The sequence below is a fragment of the Oncorhynchus masou genome, chromosome 2 (assembly GCF_036934945.1).
Source record: "Oncorhynchus masou masou isolate Uvic2021 chromosome 2, UVic_Omas_1.1, whole genome shotgun sequence".
Lineage (NCBI taxonomy): Eukaryota > Metazoa > Chordata > Actinopteri > Salmoniformes > Salmonidae > Oncorhynchus > Oncorhynchus masou.
In genome coordinates this window covers 6,329,979-6,345,359 of record NC_088213.1, presented here as the reverse complement: position 1 = coordinate 6,345,359, position 15,381 = coordinate 6,329,979, and the positions used below count along the sequence as shown (strand labels likewise).

The window sequence follows — 15,381 nt, the reverse complement described above, 5'->3', positions numbered from 1 at the left end:
AACACTCCTCACCTCCTCAGCACAGTGGATCTGTAGCTGGGGGTCCAGTCTATATTAACACTCCTCAGCACAGTGGATCTGTAGCTGGGGTCCAGTCTATATTAACACTCCTCACCTCCTCAGCACAGTGGATCTGTAGCTGGGGGTCCAGTCTATATTAACACTCCTCACCTCCTCAGCACAGTGGATCTGTAGCTGGGGGTCCAGTCTATATTAACACTCCTCACCTCCTCAGCACAGTGGATCTGTAGCTGGGGGTCCAGTCTATATTACACTCCTCACTCCTCAGCACAGTGGATCTGTAGCTGGGGGTCCAGTCTATATTAACACTCCTCACCTCCTCAGCACAGTGGATCTGTAGCTGGGGGTCCAGTCTATATTACACTCCTCAGCACAGTGGATCAGCTGGGGGTCCAGTCACACTCCTCAGCACAGTGGATCTGTAGCTGGGGGTCCAGTCTATATTAACACTCCTCACCTCCTCAGCACAGTGGATCTGTAGCTGGGGTCCAGTCTATATTAACACTCCTCACCTCCTCAGCACAGTGGATCTGTAGCTGGGGGTCCAGTCTATATTAACACTCCTCAGCACAGTGGATCTGTAGCTGGGGGTCCAGTCTATATTCCTCAGCACAGTGGATCTGTAGCTGGGGGTCCAGTCTATATTAACACTCCTCACCTCCTCAGCACAGTGGATCTGTAGCTGGGGGTCCAGTCTATATTAACACTCCTCACCACAGTGGATCTGTAGCTGGGGTCCAGTCTATATTAACACTCCTCTCAGCACAGTGGATCTGTAGCTGGGGGTCCAGTCTATATTAACACTCCTCACCTCCTCAGCACAGTGGATCTGTAGCTGGGGTCCAGTCTATATTAACACTCCTCACCTCCTCAGCACAGTGGATCTGTAGCTGGGGGTCCAGTCTATATTAACACTCCTCACCTCCTCAGCACAGTGGATCTGTAGCTGGGGGTCCAGTCTATATTAACACTCCTCACCTCCTCAGCACAGTGGATCTGTAGCTGGGGGTCCAGTCTATATTAACACTCCTAACACTCCTCAGCACAGTGGATCTGTAGCTGGGGTCCAGTCTATATTAACACTCCTCACCTCCTCAGCACAGTGGATCTGTAGCTGGGGGTCCAGTCTATATTAACACTCCTCACCTCCTCAGCACAGTGGATCTGTAGCTGGGGGTCCAGTCTATATTAACACTCCTCACCTCCTCAGCACAGTGGATCTGTAGCTGGGGTCCAGTCTATATTAACACTCCTCAGCACAGTGGATCTGTAGCTGGGGGTCCAGTCTATATTAACACTCCTCACCTCCTCAGCACAGTGGATCTGTAGCTGGGGGTCCAGTCTATATTAACACTCCTCAGCACAGTGGATCTGTAGCTGGGGGTCCAGTCTATATTAACACTCCTCAGCACAGTGGATCTGTAGCTGGGGGTCCAGTCTATATTAACACTCCTCAGCACAGTGGATCTGTAGCTGGGGGTCCAGTCTATATTAACACTCCTCAGCACAGTGGATCTGTAGCTGGGGGTCCAGTCTATATTAACACTCCTCAGCACAGTGGATCTGTAGCTGGGGGTCCAGTCTATATTAACACTCCTCACCTCCTCAGCACAGTGGATCTGTAGCTGGGGTCCAGTCTATATTAACACTCCTCACCTCCTCAGCACAGTGGATCTGTAGCTGGGGGTCCAGTCTATATTAACACTCCTCAGCACAGTGGATCTGTAGCTGGGGGTCCAGTCTATATTAACACTCCTCAGCACAGTGGATCTGTAGCTGGGGTCCAGTCTATATTAACACTCCTCACCTCCTCAGCACAGTGGATCTGTAGCTGGGGGTCCAGTCTATATTAACACTCCTCACCTCCTCAGCACAGTGGATCTGTAGCTGGGGTCCAGTCTATATTAACACTCCTCACCTCCTCAGCACAGTGGATCTGTAGCTGGGGGTCCAGTCTATATTAACACTCCTCACCTCCTCAGCACAGTGGATCTGTAGCTGGGGGTCCAGTCTATATTAACACTCCTCACCTCCTCAGCACAGTGGATCTGTAGCTGGGGGTCCAGTCTATATTAACACTCCTCACCTCCTCAGCACAGTGGATCTGTAGCTGGGGGTCCAGTCTATATTAACACTCCCCAGCACAGTGGATCTGTAGCTGGGGGTCCAGTCTATATTAACACTCCTCACCTCCTCAGCACAGTGGATCTGTAGCTGGGGGTCCAGTCTATATTAACACTCCTCAGCACAGTGGATCTGGAGCTGGGGGTCCAGTCTATATTAACACTCCTCACCACAGTGGATCTGTAGCTGGGGGTCCAGTCTATATTAACACTCCTCAGCACAGTGGATCTGTAGCTGGGGTCCAGTCTATATTAACACTCCTCACCTCCTCAGCACAGTGGATCTGTAGCTGGGGGTCCAGTCTATATTAACACTCCTCAGCACAGTGGATCTGTAGCTGGGGGTCCAGTCTATATTAACACTCTCCTCAGCACAGTGGATCTGTAGCTGGGGGTCCAGTCTATATTACTCCTCACCTCCTCAGCACAGTGGATCTGTAGCTGGGGGTCCAGTCTATATTAACACTCCTCAGCACAGTGGATCTGTAGCTGGGGGTCCAGTCTATATTAACACTCCTCAGCACAGTGGATCTGTAGCTGGGGGTCCAGTCTATATTAACACTCCTCACCTCCTCAGCACAGTGGATCTGTAGCTGGGGTCCAGTCTATATTAACACTCCTCACCTCCTCAGCACAGTGGATCTGTAGCTGGGGGTCCAGTCTATATTAACACTCCTCACCTCACTCCTCAGCACAGTGGATCTGTAGCTGGGGGTCCAGTCTATATTAACACTCCTCACCTCCTCAGCACAGTGGATCTGTAGCTGGGGTCCAGTCTATATTAACACTCCTCACCTCCTCAGCACAGTGGATCTGTAGCTGGGGGTCCAGTCTATATTAACTCAGCACAGTGGATCTGTAGCTGGGGGTCCAGTCTATATTAACACTCCTCACCTCCTCAGCACAGTGGATCTGTAGCTGGGGGTCCAGTCTATATTAACACTCCTCACCTCCTCAGCACAGTGGATCTGTAGCTGGGGGTCCAGTCTATATATTCACCTCCTCAGCACAGTGGATCAGCTGGGGTCCAGTCTATATTAACCTCCTCAGCACAGTGGATCTGTAGCTGGGGGTCCAGTCTATATTAACACTCCTCACCTCCTCAGCACAGTGGATCTGTAGCTGGGGGTCCAGTCTATATTAACACTCCTCACCTCCTCAGCACAGTGGATCTGTAGCTGGGGGTCCAGTCTATATTAACACTCCTCACCTCCTCAGCACAGTGGATCTGTAGCTGGGGTCCAGTCTATATTAACACTCCTCACCTCCTCAGCACAGTGGATCTGTAGCTGGGGGTCCAGTCTATATTAGTGGATCAGCTGGGGGTCCTCTATATTAACACTCCTCACCTCCTCAGCACAGTGGATCTGTAGCTGGGGGTCCAGTCTATATTAACACTCCTCAGCACAGTGGATCTGTAGCTGGGGGTCCAGTCTATATTAACTCCTCACCTCCTCAGCACAGTGGATCTGTAGCTGGGGGTCCAGTCTATATTAACACTCCTCACCTCCTCTGGGCACAGTGGATCTGTAGCTGGGGGTCCAGTCTATATTAACACTCCTCACCTCCTCAGCACAGTGGATCTGTAGCTGGGGGTCCAGTCTATATTAACACTCCTCAGCACAGTGGATCTGTAGCTGGGGGTCCAGTCTATATTAACACTCCTCACCTCCTCAGCACAGTGGATCTGTAGCTGGGGGTCTATATTAACACTCCCAGCACAGTGGATCTTAGCTGGGGGTCCAGTCCTCACTCCTCAGCACAGTGGATCTGTAGCTGGGGTCCAGTCTATATTAACACTCCTCACCTCCTCAGCACAGTGGATCTGTAGCTGGGGGTCCAGTCTATATTAACACTCCTCACCTCCTCAGCACAGTGGATCTGTAGCTGGGGGTCCAGTCTATATTAACACTCCTCACCTCCTCAGCACAGTGGATCTGTAGCTGGGGGTCCAGTCTATATTAACACTCCTCACCTCCTCAGCACAGTGGATCTGTAGCTGGGGGTCCAGTCTATATTAACACTCCTCACCTCCTCAGCACAGTGGATCTGTAGCTGGGGGTCCAGTCTATATTAACACTCCTCACCTCCTCAGCACAGTGGATCTGTAGCTGGGGGTCCAGTCTATATTAACACTCCTCACCTCCTCAGCACAGTGGATCTGTAGCTGGGGTCCAGTCTATATTAACACTCCTCACCTCCTCAGCACAGTGGATCTGTAGCTGGGGGTCCAGTCTATATTAACACTCCTCACCTCCTCAGCACAGTGGATCTGTAGCTGGGGGTCCAGTCTATATTCAGCACAGTGGATCACTCCTCACCTCCTCAGCACAGTGGATCTGTAGCTGGGGGTCCAGTCTATATTAACACTCCTCACCTCCTCAGCACAGTGGATCTGTAGCTGGGGGTCCAGTCTATATTAACACTCCTCACCTCCTCAGCACAGTGGATCTGTAGCTGGGGGTCCAGTCTATATTAACACTCCTCACCTCCTCAGCACAGTGGATCTGTAGCTGGGGGTCCAGTCTATATTAACACTCCTCACCTCCTCAGCACAGTGGATCTGTAGCTGGGGGTCCAGTCTATATTAACACTCCTCACCTCCTCAGCACAGTGGATCTGTAGCTGGGGGTCCAGTCTATATTAACACTCCTCACCTCCTCTCCTCAGCACAGTGGATCTGTAGCTGGGGGTCCAGTCTATATTAACACTCCTCACCTCCTCAGCACAGTGGATCTGTAGCTGGGGGTCCAGTCTATATTAACACTCCTCACCTCCTCAGCACAGTGGATCTGTAGCTGGGGGTCCAGTCTATATTAACACTCCTCACCTCCTCAGCACAGTGGATCTGTAGCTGGGGGTCCAGTCTATATTAACACTCACCTCCTCAGCACAGTGGATCTGTAGCTGGGGGTCCAGTCTATATTAACACTCCTCACCTCCTCAGCACAGTGGATCTGTAGCTGGGGGTCCAGTCTATATTAACACTCCTCACCTCCTCAGCACAGTGGATCTGTAGCTGGGGGTCCAGTCTATATAACACTCCTCAGCACAGTGGATCTGTAGCTGGGGGTCCAGTCACACTCCTCAGCACAGTGGATCTGTAGCTGGGGGTCCAGTCTATATTAACACTCCTCACCTCCTCAGCACAGTGGATCTGTAGCTGGGGGTCCAGTCTATATTAACACTCCTCACCTCCTCAGCACAGTGGATCTGTAGCTGGGGGTCCAGTCTATATTAACACTCCTCACCTCCTCAGCACAGTGGATCTGTAGCTGGGGGTCCAGTCTATATTAACACTCCTCACCTCCTCAGCACAGTGGATCTGTAGCTGGGGGTCCAGTCTATATTAACACTCCTCACCTCCTCAGCACAGTGGATCTGTAGCTGGGGGTCCAGTCTATATAACACTCCTCACCTCCTCAGCACAGTGGATCTGTAGCTGGGGGTCCAGTCTATATTAACACTCCTCAGCACAGTGGATCTGTAGCTGGGGGTCCAGTCTATATTAACACCTCCTCAGCACAGTGGATCTGTAGCTGGGGGTCCAGTCTATATTAACACTCCTCACCTCCTCAGCACAGTGGATCTGTAGCTGGGGGTCCAGTCTATATTAACACTCCTCAGCACAGTGGATCTGTAGCTGGGGGTCCAGTCTATATTAACACTCCTCATCTGACAGTGGATCTGTAGCTGGGGGTCCAGTCTATATTAACACTCCTCACCTCCTCAGCACAGTGGATCTGTAGCTGGGGGTCCAGTCTATATTAACACTCCTCACCTCCTCAGCACAGTGGATCTGTAGCTGGGGGTCCAGTCTATATTAACACTCCTCACCTCCTCAGCACAGTGGATCTGTAGCTGGGGGTCCAGTCTATATTAACACTCCTCACCTCCTCAGCACAGTGGATCTGTAGCTGGGGGTCCAGTCTATATTAACACTCCTCACCTCCTCAGCACAGTGGATCTGTAGCTGGGGGTCCAGTCTATATTAACACTCCTCACCTCCTCAGCACAGTGGATCTGTAGCTGGGGGTCCAGTCTATATTAACACTCCTCACCTCCTCAGCACAGTGGATCTGTAGCTGGGGGTCCAGTCTATATTAACACTCCTCACCTCCTCAGCACAGTGGATCTGTAGCTGGGGGTCCAGTCTATATTAACACTCCTCAGCACAGTGGATCTGTAGCTGGGGGTCCAGTCTATATTAACACTCCTCACCTCCTCAGCACAGTGGATCTGTAGCTGGGGGTCCAGTCTATATTAACACTCCTCACCTCCTCAGCACAGTGGATCTGTAGCTGGGGGTCCAGTCTATATTAACACTCCTCACCTCCTCAGCACAGTGGATCTGTAGCTGGGGGTCCAGTCTATATTAACACTCCTCACCTCCTCAGCACAGTGGATCTGTAGCTGGGGGTCCAGTCTATATTAACACTCCTCACCTCCTCAGCACAGTGGATCTGTAGCTGGGGGTCCAGTCTATATTAACACTCCTCACCTCCTCAGCACAGTGGATCTGTAGCTGGGGGTCCAGTCTATATTAACACTCCTCACCTCCTCAGCACAGTGGATCTGTAGCTGGGGGTCCAGTCTATATTAACACTCCTCACCTCCTCAGCACAGTGGATCTGTAGCTGGGGGTCCAGTCTATATTAACACTCCTCTCACCTCCTAACACTCCTCAGCACAGTGGATCTGTAGCTGGGGGTCCAGTCTATATTAACACTCCTCACCTCCTCAGCACAGTGGATCTGTAGCTGGGGGTCCAGTCTATATTAACACTCCTCACCTCCTCAGCACAGTGGATCTGTAGCTGGGGGTCCAGTCTATATTAACACTCCTCACCTCCTCAGCACAGTGGATCTGTAGCTGGGGGTCCAGTCTATATAACACTCCTCACCTCCTCAGCACAGTGGATCTGTAGCTGGGGGTCCAGTCTATATTAACACTCCTCACCTCCTCAGCACAGTGGATCTGTAGCTGGGGGTCCAGTCTATATTAACACTCCTCACCTCCTCAGCACAGTGGATCTGTAGCTGGGGGTCCAGTCTATATTAACACTCCTCACCTCCTCAGCACAGTGGATCTGTAGCTGGGGGTCCAGTCTATATTAACACTCCTCACCTCCTCAGCACAGTGGATCTGTAGCTGGGGGTCCAGTCTATATTAACACTCCTCACCTCCTCAGCACAGTGGATCTGTAGCTGGGGGTCCAGTCTATATTAACACTCCTCACCTCCTCAGCACAGTGGATCTGTAGCTGGGGGTCCAGTCTATATTAACACTCCTCACCTCCTCAGCACAGTGGATCTGTAGCTGGGGGTCCAGTCTATATTAACACTCCTCACCTCCTCAGCACAGTGGATCTGTAGCTGGGGGTCCAGTCTATATTAACACTCCTCACCTCCTCAGCACAGTGGATCTGTAGCTGGGGGTCCAGTCTATATTAACACTCCTCACCTCCTCAGCACAGTGGATCTGTAGCTGGGGGTCCAGTCTATATTAACACTCCTCACCTCCTCAGCACAGTGGATCTGTAGCTGGGGGTCCAGTCTATATTAACACTCCTCACCTCCTCAGCACAGTGGATCTGTAGCTGGGGGTCCAGTCTATATTAACACTCCTCACCTCCTCAGCACAGTGGATCTGTAGCTGGGGGTCCAGTCTATATTAACACTCCTCACCTCCTCAGCACAGTGGATCTGTAGCTGGGGTCCAGTCTATATTAACACTCCTCACCTCCTCAGCACAGTGGATCTGTAGCTGGGGGTCCAGTCTATATTAACACTCCTCACCTCCTCAGCACAGTGGATCTGTAGCTGGGGGTCCAGTCTATATTAACACTCCTCACCTCCTCAGCACAGTGGATCTGTAGCTGGGGGTCCAGTCTATATTAACACTCCTCACCTCCTCAGCACAGTGGATCTGTAGCTGGGGGTCCAGTCTATATTAACACTCCTCACCTCCTCAGCACAGTGGATCTGTAGCTGGGGGTCCAGTCTATATTAACACTCCTCACCTCCTCAGCACAGTGGATCTGTAGCTGGGGGTCCAGTCTATATTAACACTCCTCACCTCCTCAGCACAGTGGATCTGTAGCTGGGGGTCCAGTCTATATTAACACTCCTCACCTCCTCAGCACAGTGGATCTGTAGCTGGGGGTCCAGTCTATATTAACACTCCTCACCTCCTCAGCACAGTGGATCTGTAGCTGGGGGTCCAGTCTATATTAACACTCCTCACCTCCTCAGCACAGTGGATCTGTAGCTGGGGGTCCAGTCTATATTAACACTCCTCACCTCCTCAGCACAGTGGATCTGTAGCTGGGGGTCCAGTCTATATTAACACTCCTCACCTCCTCAGCACAGTGGATCTGTAGCTGGGGGTCCAGTCTGTAGTCCAACGCCGACTCCTGAAGAATCACTCTGATCTGGTCCTCACAGTCTGGAGACAGACGCTGGTCGGCGTATTTCAGCTTCAGGCAACCAATCACCTGGCCCTCCAGTTCGCTGTCATCACTGGCCTTGTTCAGGATTGGCTGACAGAATTTAGGGATGTCTGCCTTACAGGCCTTTCTCAATATTGGGTTCAACCTGTAGTCTGAGAGAAAGGAAGACAACCAGAAATATCAGAGCTACGGGTCCACATGACATGGGTTCTGACCCAATTCCTTTTCTCTCCATTCCTTGCATCCTCCTTCCTCGCCTGCTTCTGAAAACCCATTGGAGAAGAAGATCCAAGGGGAGGGACCTGAGACCAACTCCTCCAAGAGAGAGGTAACAGGTGGTCCCATCTATTAGAGGTAACAGGTGGTCCATCTATTAGAGGTAACAGGTGGTCTCCATCTATTAGAGGTAACAGGTGGTCTCCATCTATTAGAGGTAACAGGTGGTCTCCATCTATTAGAGGTAACAGGTGGTCTCCATCTATTAGAGGTAACAGGTGGTCTCCATCTATTAGAGGTAACAGGTGGTCCATCTATTAGAGGTAACAGGTGGTCTCCATCTATTAGAGGTAACAGGTTGTCTCCATCTATTAGAGGTAACAGGTGGTCCATCTATTAGAGGTAACAGGTGGTCCATCTATTAGAGGTAACAGGTGGTCCATCTATTAGAGGTAACAGGTGGTCCATCTATTAGAGGTAACAGGTGGTCCATCTATTAGAGGTAACAGGTGGTCCATCTATTAGAGGTAACAGGTGGTCTCCATCTATTAGAGGTAACAGGTGGTCTCCCTCTATTAGAGGTAACAGGTGGTCTCCCTCTATTAGAGGTAACAGGTGGTCCATCTATTAGAGGTAACAGGTGGTCCATCTATTAGAGGTAACAGGTGGTCTCCATCTATTAGAGGTAACAGGTGGTCTCCATCTATTAGAGGTAACAGGTGGTCCATCTATTAGAGGTAACAGGTGGTCCATCTATTAGAGGTAACAGGTGGTCCATCTATTAGAGGTAACAGGTGGTCTCCATCTATTAGAGGTAACAGGTGGTCTCCATCTATTAGAGGTAACAGGTGGTCTCCATCTATTAGAGGTAACAGGTGGTCCATCTATTAGAGGTAACAGGTGGTCCATCTATTAGAGGTAACAGGTGGTCCATCTATTAGAGGTAACAGGTGGTCTCCATCTATTAGAGGTAACAGGTGGTCTCCATCTATTAGAGGTAACGGGTGGTCCATCTATTAGAGGTAACAGGTGGTCAATCTATTAGAGGTAACAGGTGGTCCATCTATTAGAGGTAACAGGTGGTCCATCTATTAGAGGTAACAGGTGGTCTCCATCTATTAGAGGTAACAGGTGGTCCATCTATTAGAGGTAACAGGTGGGCCATCTATTAGAGGTAACAGGTGGTACATCTATTAGAGGTAACAGGTGGTCTCCATCTACTAGAGGTAACAGGTGGTCCATCTATTAGAGGTAACAGGTGGTCCATCTATTAGAGGTAACAGGTGGTCCATCTATTAGAGGTAACAGGTGGTCTCCCTCTATTAGAGGTAACAGGTGGTCTCCATCTATTAGAGGTAACAGGTGGTCCATCTATTAGAGGTAACAGGTGGTCCCCATCTATTAGAGGTAACAGGTGGTCCCCATCTATTAGAGGTAACAGGTGGTCCATCTATTAGAGGTAACAGGTGGTCTCCATCTATTAGAGGTAACAGGTGGTCCATCTATTAGAGGTAACAGGTGGTCTCCATCTATTAGAGGTAACAGGTGGTCTCCATCTATTAGAGGTAACAGGTGGTACATCTATTAGAGGTAACAGGTGGTCCATCTATTAGAGGTAACAGGTGGTCCATCTATTAGAGGTAACAGGTGGTCCCATCTATTAGAGGTAAAAGGTGGTCTCCATCTATTAGAGGTAACAGGTGGTCTCCATATATTAGAGGTAACAGGTGGTCTCCATATATTAGAGGTAACAGGTGGTCCATCTATTAGAGGTAACAGGTGGTCCATCTATTAGAGGTAACGGGTGGTCCATCTATTAGAGGTAACAGGTGGTCTCCATCTATTAGAGGTAACAGGTGGTCTCCATCTATTAGAGGTAACAGGTGGTCCCATCTATTAGAGGTAACAGGTGGTCTCCATCTATTAGAGGTAACAGGTGGTCCATCTATTAGAGGTAACAGGTGGTCTCCATCTATTAGAGGTAACAGGTGGTCTCCATCTATTAGAGGTAACAGGTGGTCTCCATCTATTAGAGGTAACAGGTGGTCCATCTATTAGAGGTAACAGGTGGTCCATCTATTAGAGGTAACAGGTGGTCTCCATCTATTAGAGGTAACAGGTGGTCTCCATCTATTAGAGGTAACAGGTGGTCTCCATCTATTAGAGGTAACAGGTGGTCTCCATCTATTAGAGGTAACAGGTGGTCTCCATCTATTAGAGGTAACAGGTGGTCTCCATCTATTAGAGGTAACAGGTGGTCTCCATCTATTAGAGGTAACAGGTGGTCTCCATCTATTAGAGGTAACAGGTGGGCCATCTATTAGAGGTAACAGGTGGTCTCCATCTATTAGAGGTAACAGGTAGTCTCCATCTATTAGAGGTAACAGGTGGTCTCCATCTATTAGAGGTAACAGGTGGTCTCCATCTATTAGAGGTAACAGGTGGTCCATCTATTAGAGGTAACAGGTGGTCTCCATCTATTAGAGGTAACAGGTGGTCTCCCTCTATTAGAGGTAACAGGTGGTCTCCCTCTATTAGAGGTAACAGGTGGTCTCCATCTATTAGAGGTAACAGGTGGTCTCCATCTATTAGAGGTAACAGGTGGTCTCCATCTATTAGAGGTAACAGGTGGTCTCCATCTATTAGAGGTAACAGGTGATCCACCTAAAGTGTGTGTTACCTGTGTTCACTGTGAGAGTGTGTGTGTTACCTGTGAGAGTGTGTGTGTTACCTGTGTTCACTGTGAGAGTGTGTGTGTTACCTGTGTGAGAGTGTGTGTTACCTGCGTGAGAGAATGTGTGTTCTGTGTTCTGTGTGAGAGAGTGAGTGTGTGTGTGACCTGTGTTCTGTGTGAGAGTGTGTGTGTGTGAGAATGTGTGTGTGTGTAAGAGTGTGGGTTACCTGTGTTCTGTGTGAGAGTGTGTTACAGTGTGTGTTACCTGTGTTCTGTGTGAGAGTGTGTGTGTGTGAGAGTGTGTTTTACCGGTGTTCTGTGTGAGAGTGTGTGTGTGTGTGTGTGTGTGTGTGTGTGAGAGAGTGTGTGTTACCTGTGTTCTGTGTGAGAGTGTGTTACAGTGTGTGTTACCTGTGTTCTGTGTGATCTGTCTCTTGGTGATCATCTGTTTACACTTGGGATCCATCAGTTCAGAGTTCTTGTTCTGTTTCAGACACTGCAGCATGTTCTTAGCATCCACATCTGTACAGAACCGCTGACACGTGGAGAGAGAGGACAGGCAGAGAGGACAGGAGGGACAGAGAGGACAGGAGGGACAGAGAGAGAGAAGAGAGGAGGGACAGAGAAAGAGAGGAGAGGAGGGACAGAGAGAGAGAGGACAGGAGGGACAGAGGACAGGAGGGACAGAGAGAGAGAGGACAGGAGGGACAGAGGACAGGAGAGACAGAGAGAGAGAGGACAGGAGGGACAGAGAGAGAGAGGACAGAGAGGACAGGAGGGAGAGAGACAAGTTAAAGATAGGTAAGGGGAACAGGCCTAGAAAGTTTTCTTTAACATGTTCTTAGCATCTACGTCCGTCCGCTGAGAGAGACAGAGACAGAGACAGAGAGACAGACAGAGAGACAGACAGAGAGAAACTTGTCCAAAACCACTCCTGTGTTGTCTTGGCTGTGTGTTTAGGATCGTTGTCCTGTTGGAAGGTGAACCTTCACCCCAGTCTCAGGTCCTGAGCGCTTCGGGACATGAAAGTCCTCTCTGAAAGTCCTCGAGTGGCCCAGCCAGAGCCCAGCCAGAACCCAGCCAGAGCCCAGCCAGAGCCCAGCCAGAGCCCAGCCAGAGCCCAGCCAGAGCCCAGCCAGAGCCCAGCCAGAGCCCAGCCAGAGCCCAGCCAGAGCCCAGCCAGAGCCCAGACTTGAATCCCATTGAACATCTATGGAAAGACTTGGGGAGTTGCAGTGAACAGCAATCTTCATCTAACTAACAGAGCTTGAGAAAATCCCCAAATCGAGATGTGCAAAGCTGATACAGAGATACCCAAGATGTCTCACAGCTGATAGAGAGATTCCCTCACCACAGCCACACGGGGGCGTCCCCCCTCTCACCACAGCCACACGGGGGCGTCCCCCTCTCACCACAGCCACACGGGGGCGTCCCCCCTCTCACCACAGCCACACGGGGGCGTCCCCCCCCTCACCACAGCCACACGGGGGCGTCCCCCCCTCTCACCACAGTCACACCCCACCCCCCTCCCTCACCTTAATCATCTGCTTGCAGACCCTCATGAGCTGGTAGTCCAGTTCTGGATCCAGCATCTCTCCCTCCTGTAGTTTAAACACCCTCTGGTGACACTGCTGAGACAGCTGCTTCTTCCTGTCCTTTAAACACTCCATCATCTGAGCGTTACCGAACACCACGTTGGAGCAGAGCCTCCCGATGTCCGTCTTACACACGTCATACAACTCTGGTTCCAGACGAATGTCCTCTGACTGCAGAGAGAGGAGAAAGGAGAGAAAGGAGAGGAGAGAGGAGGAGACAGAAAGGAGAGGAGAGAGAAAGGAGAGGAGAGAGAAAGGAGAGGAAAGGAGAGGAGAGAGAAAGGAAAGGAGAGGAGAGAGAAAGGAGAGGAAGGAGAGGAGAGAGAAAGGAGAGGAAGGAGAGGAGAGAGAAAGGAGAGGAAAGGAGAGGAGAGAGAAAGGAGAGGAGAGAGAAAGGAGAGGAGAGAGAAAGGAGAGGAGAGAGAAAGGAGAGGAGAGAGAAAGGAGAGGAGAGAGAAAGGAGAGGAGAGAGAAAGGAGGGAGAGGAGAGAGAAAGGAAAGGAGAGAGAAAGGAGAGGAAAGGAGAGGAAAGGAGAGGAGAGAGAAAGGAGAGGAAAGGAGAGGAAAGAGAAAGGAGAGGAGAGGAAAGGAGAGAGAAAGGAGAGGAGAGAGAAAGGAGAGGAGAGAGAAAGGAGAGGAGGAGAGAGAGAAAGGAGGGTTGAGAAAGGAGAGGAGAAAGAAGGAGAGAAAAACATGAGAGAGGAGAGAGAAAGAGAGGAGAGGAGGAGAGAGAGAGAAAGGAGAGGAGGAGAGAGAGAAAGGAGAGGAGGAGGAGAGAGAAAGGAGAGGAGGCGGAGAGAGAAAGGAGAGGAGGCGGAGAGAGAAAGGAGAGGAGGCGGAGAGAGAAAGGAGAGGAGGCGGAGAGAGAAAGGAGAGGAGGCGGAGAGAGAAAGGAGAGGAGGAGAGAGAAAGGAGAGGAGGCGAGAGAAAGGAGAGGAGGAGAGAGAAAGGAGAGGAGGAGAGAGAAAGGAGAGGAGGCGAGAGAAAGGAGAGGAGGCGAGAGAAAGAGAGGAGAGAGAAAGGAGAGGAGAGAGAAAGGAGAGGTGAGAGAAAGGAGAGGTGAGAGAAAGGAGGATTGAGAAAGGAGAGGAGAGAGAAAGGAGAGGAGAGAGAAAGGAGAGGAGAGAGAAAGGAGGATTGAGAAAGGAGAGGAGAAGCATGTGAGAGAGGAGAGAGAAAGGAGAGGAGGAGAGAGAGAAAGGAGGGTTGAGAAAGGAGAGGAGGAGAGAGAAAGGACAGGAGAAAGGAGGAGAGAGAAACATGTGAGAGAGGAGAGAGAAAGGAGAGGAGGAGAGAGAAAGGAGAGGAGAAGAGAGAAAGGAGAGGAGAGAGAAAGGAGAGGAGGAGGAGAGAGAAAGGAGAGGAGGAGAGAGAAAGGAGAGGAGGAGAGAGAGAAAGGAGAGGAGAGGAGAGAGAAAGGAGAGGAGAGAGAAAGGAGGATTGAGAAAAGAGAGGAGAGAGAAAGGAGATGAAGAGGAGGAGAGAGAAAGGAGAGGAGAAACATGTGAGAGAGGAGAGAGAAAGGAGAGGAGGAGAGAGAGAAAGCTCCTCTACTCTGAGTTGTAACAGAGTTGTAACTCTCACCATCTCCAGCTCCTCTACTCTGAGTTGTAACAGAGTTGTAACTCTCACCATCTCCTCTACTCTGAGTTGTAACTCTCCCCATCTCCTCTACTCTGAGTTGTAACAGAGTTGTAACTCTCACCATCTCCTCTACTCTGAGTTGTAACTCTCCCCATCTCCTCTACTCTGAGTTGTAACTCTCACCATCTCCTCTACTCTGAGTTGTAACTCTCCCCATCTCCTCTACTCAGAGTTGTAACTCTCCCCATCTCCTCTACTCTGAGTTGTAACTCTCACCATCTCCTCTACTCTGAGTTGTAACTCTCCCCATCTCCTCTACTCTGAGTTGTAACTCACCATCTCCTCTACTCTGTGTTGTAACTCTCACCATCTCCAGGTCCTCTACTCTGAGTTGTAACAGAGTTGTAACTCTCACCATCTCCTCTACTCTAAGTTGTAACTCTCCCCATCTCCAGCTCCTCTACTCAGAGTTGTAACTCTCCCCATCTCCAACTCCTCTACTCTAAGTTGTAACTCTCCCCATCTCCAGCTCCTCTACTCAGAGTTGTAACTCTCCCCATCTCCAACTCCTCTACTCTAAGTTGTAACTCTCCCCATCTCCAGCTCCTCTACTCAGAGTTGTAACTCTCCCCATCTCCAACTCCTCTACTCTGAGTTGTAACTCTCCCCATCTCCTCTACTCTGAGTTGTAACTCTCCCCATCTCCAGCTCCTCTAC

General features: G+C 50.3%; 1 protein-coding gene across 1 annotated transcript in view; it reads right to left on the bottom strand.

Moving 5' to 3' along the window:
* Positions 1-15,381, bottom strand: part of LOC135552306 (Golgi apparatus protein 1-like) — a 77,187-nt gene that overhangs the window by 28,798 nt on the left and 33,008 nt on the right. Inside the window, exons 11-13 of the mRNA XM_064983856.1 lie at positions 13,021-13,251; positions 11,897-12,020; positions 8,503-8,747 (exon numbers count right to left, since the gene is read on the bottom strand). Of these exons, the coding sequence (XP_064839928.1) occupies positions 8,503-8,747; positions 11,897-12,020; positions 13,021-13,251 (600 nt within the window). The remainder of the gene's footprint in view (positions 1-8,502; positions 8,748-11,896; positions 12,021-13,020; positions 13,252-15,381) is intronic.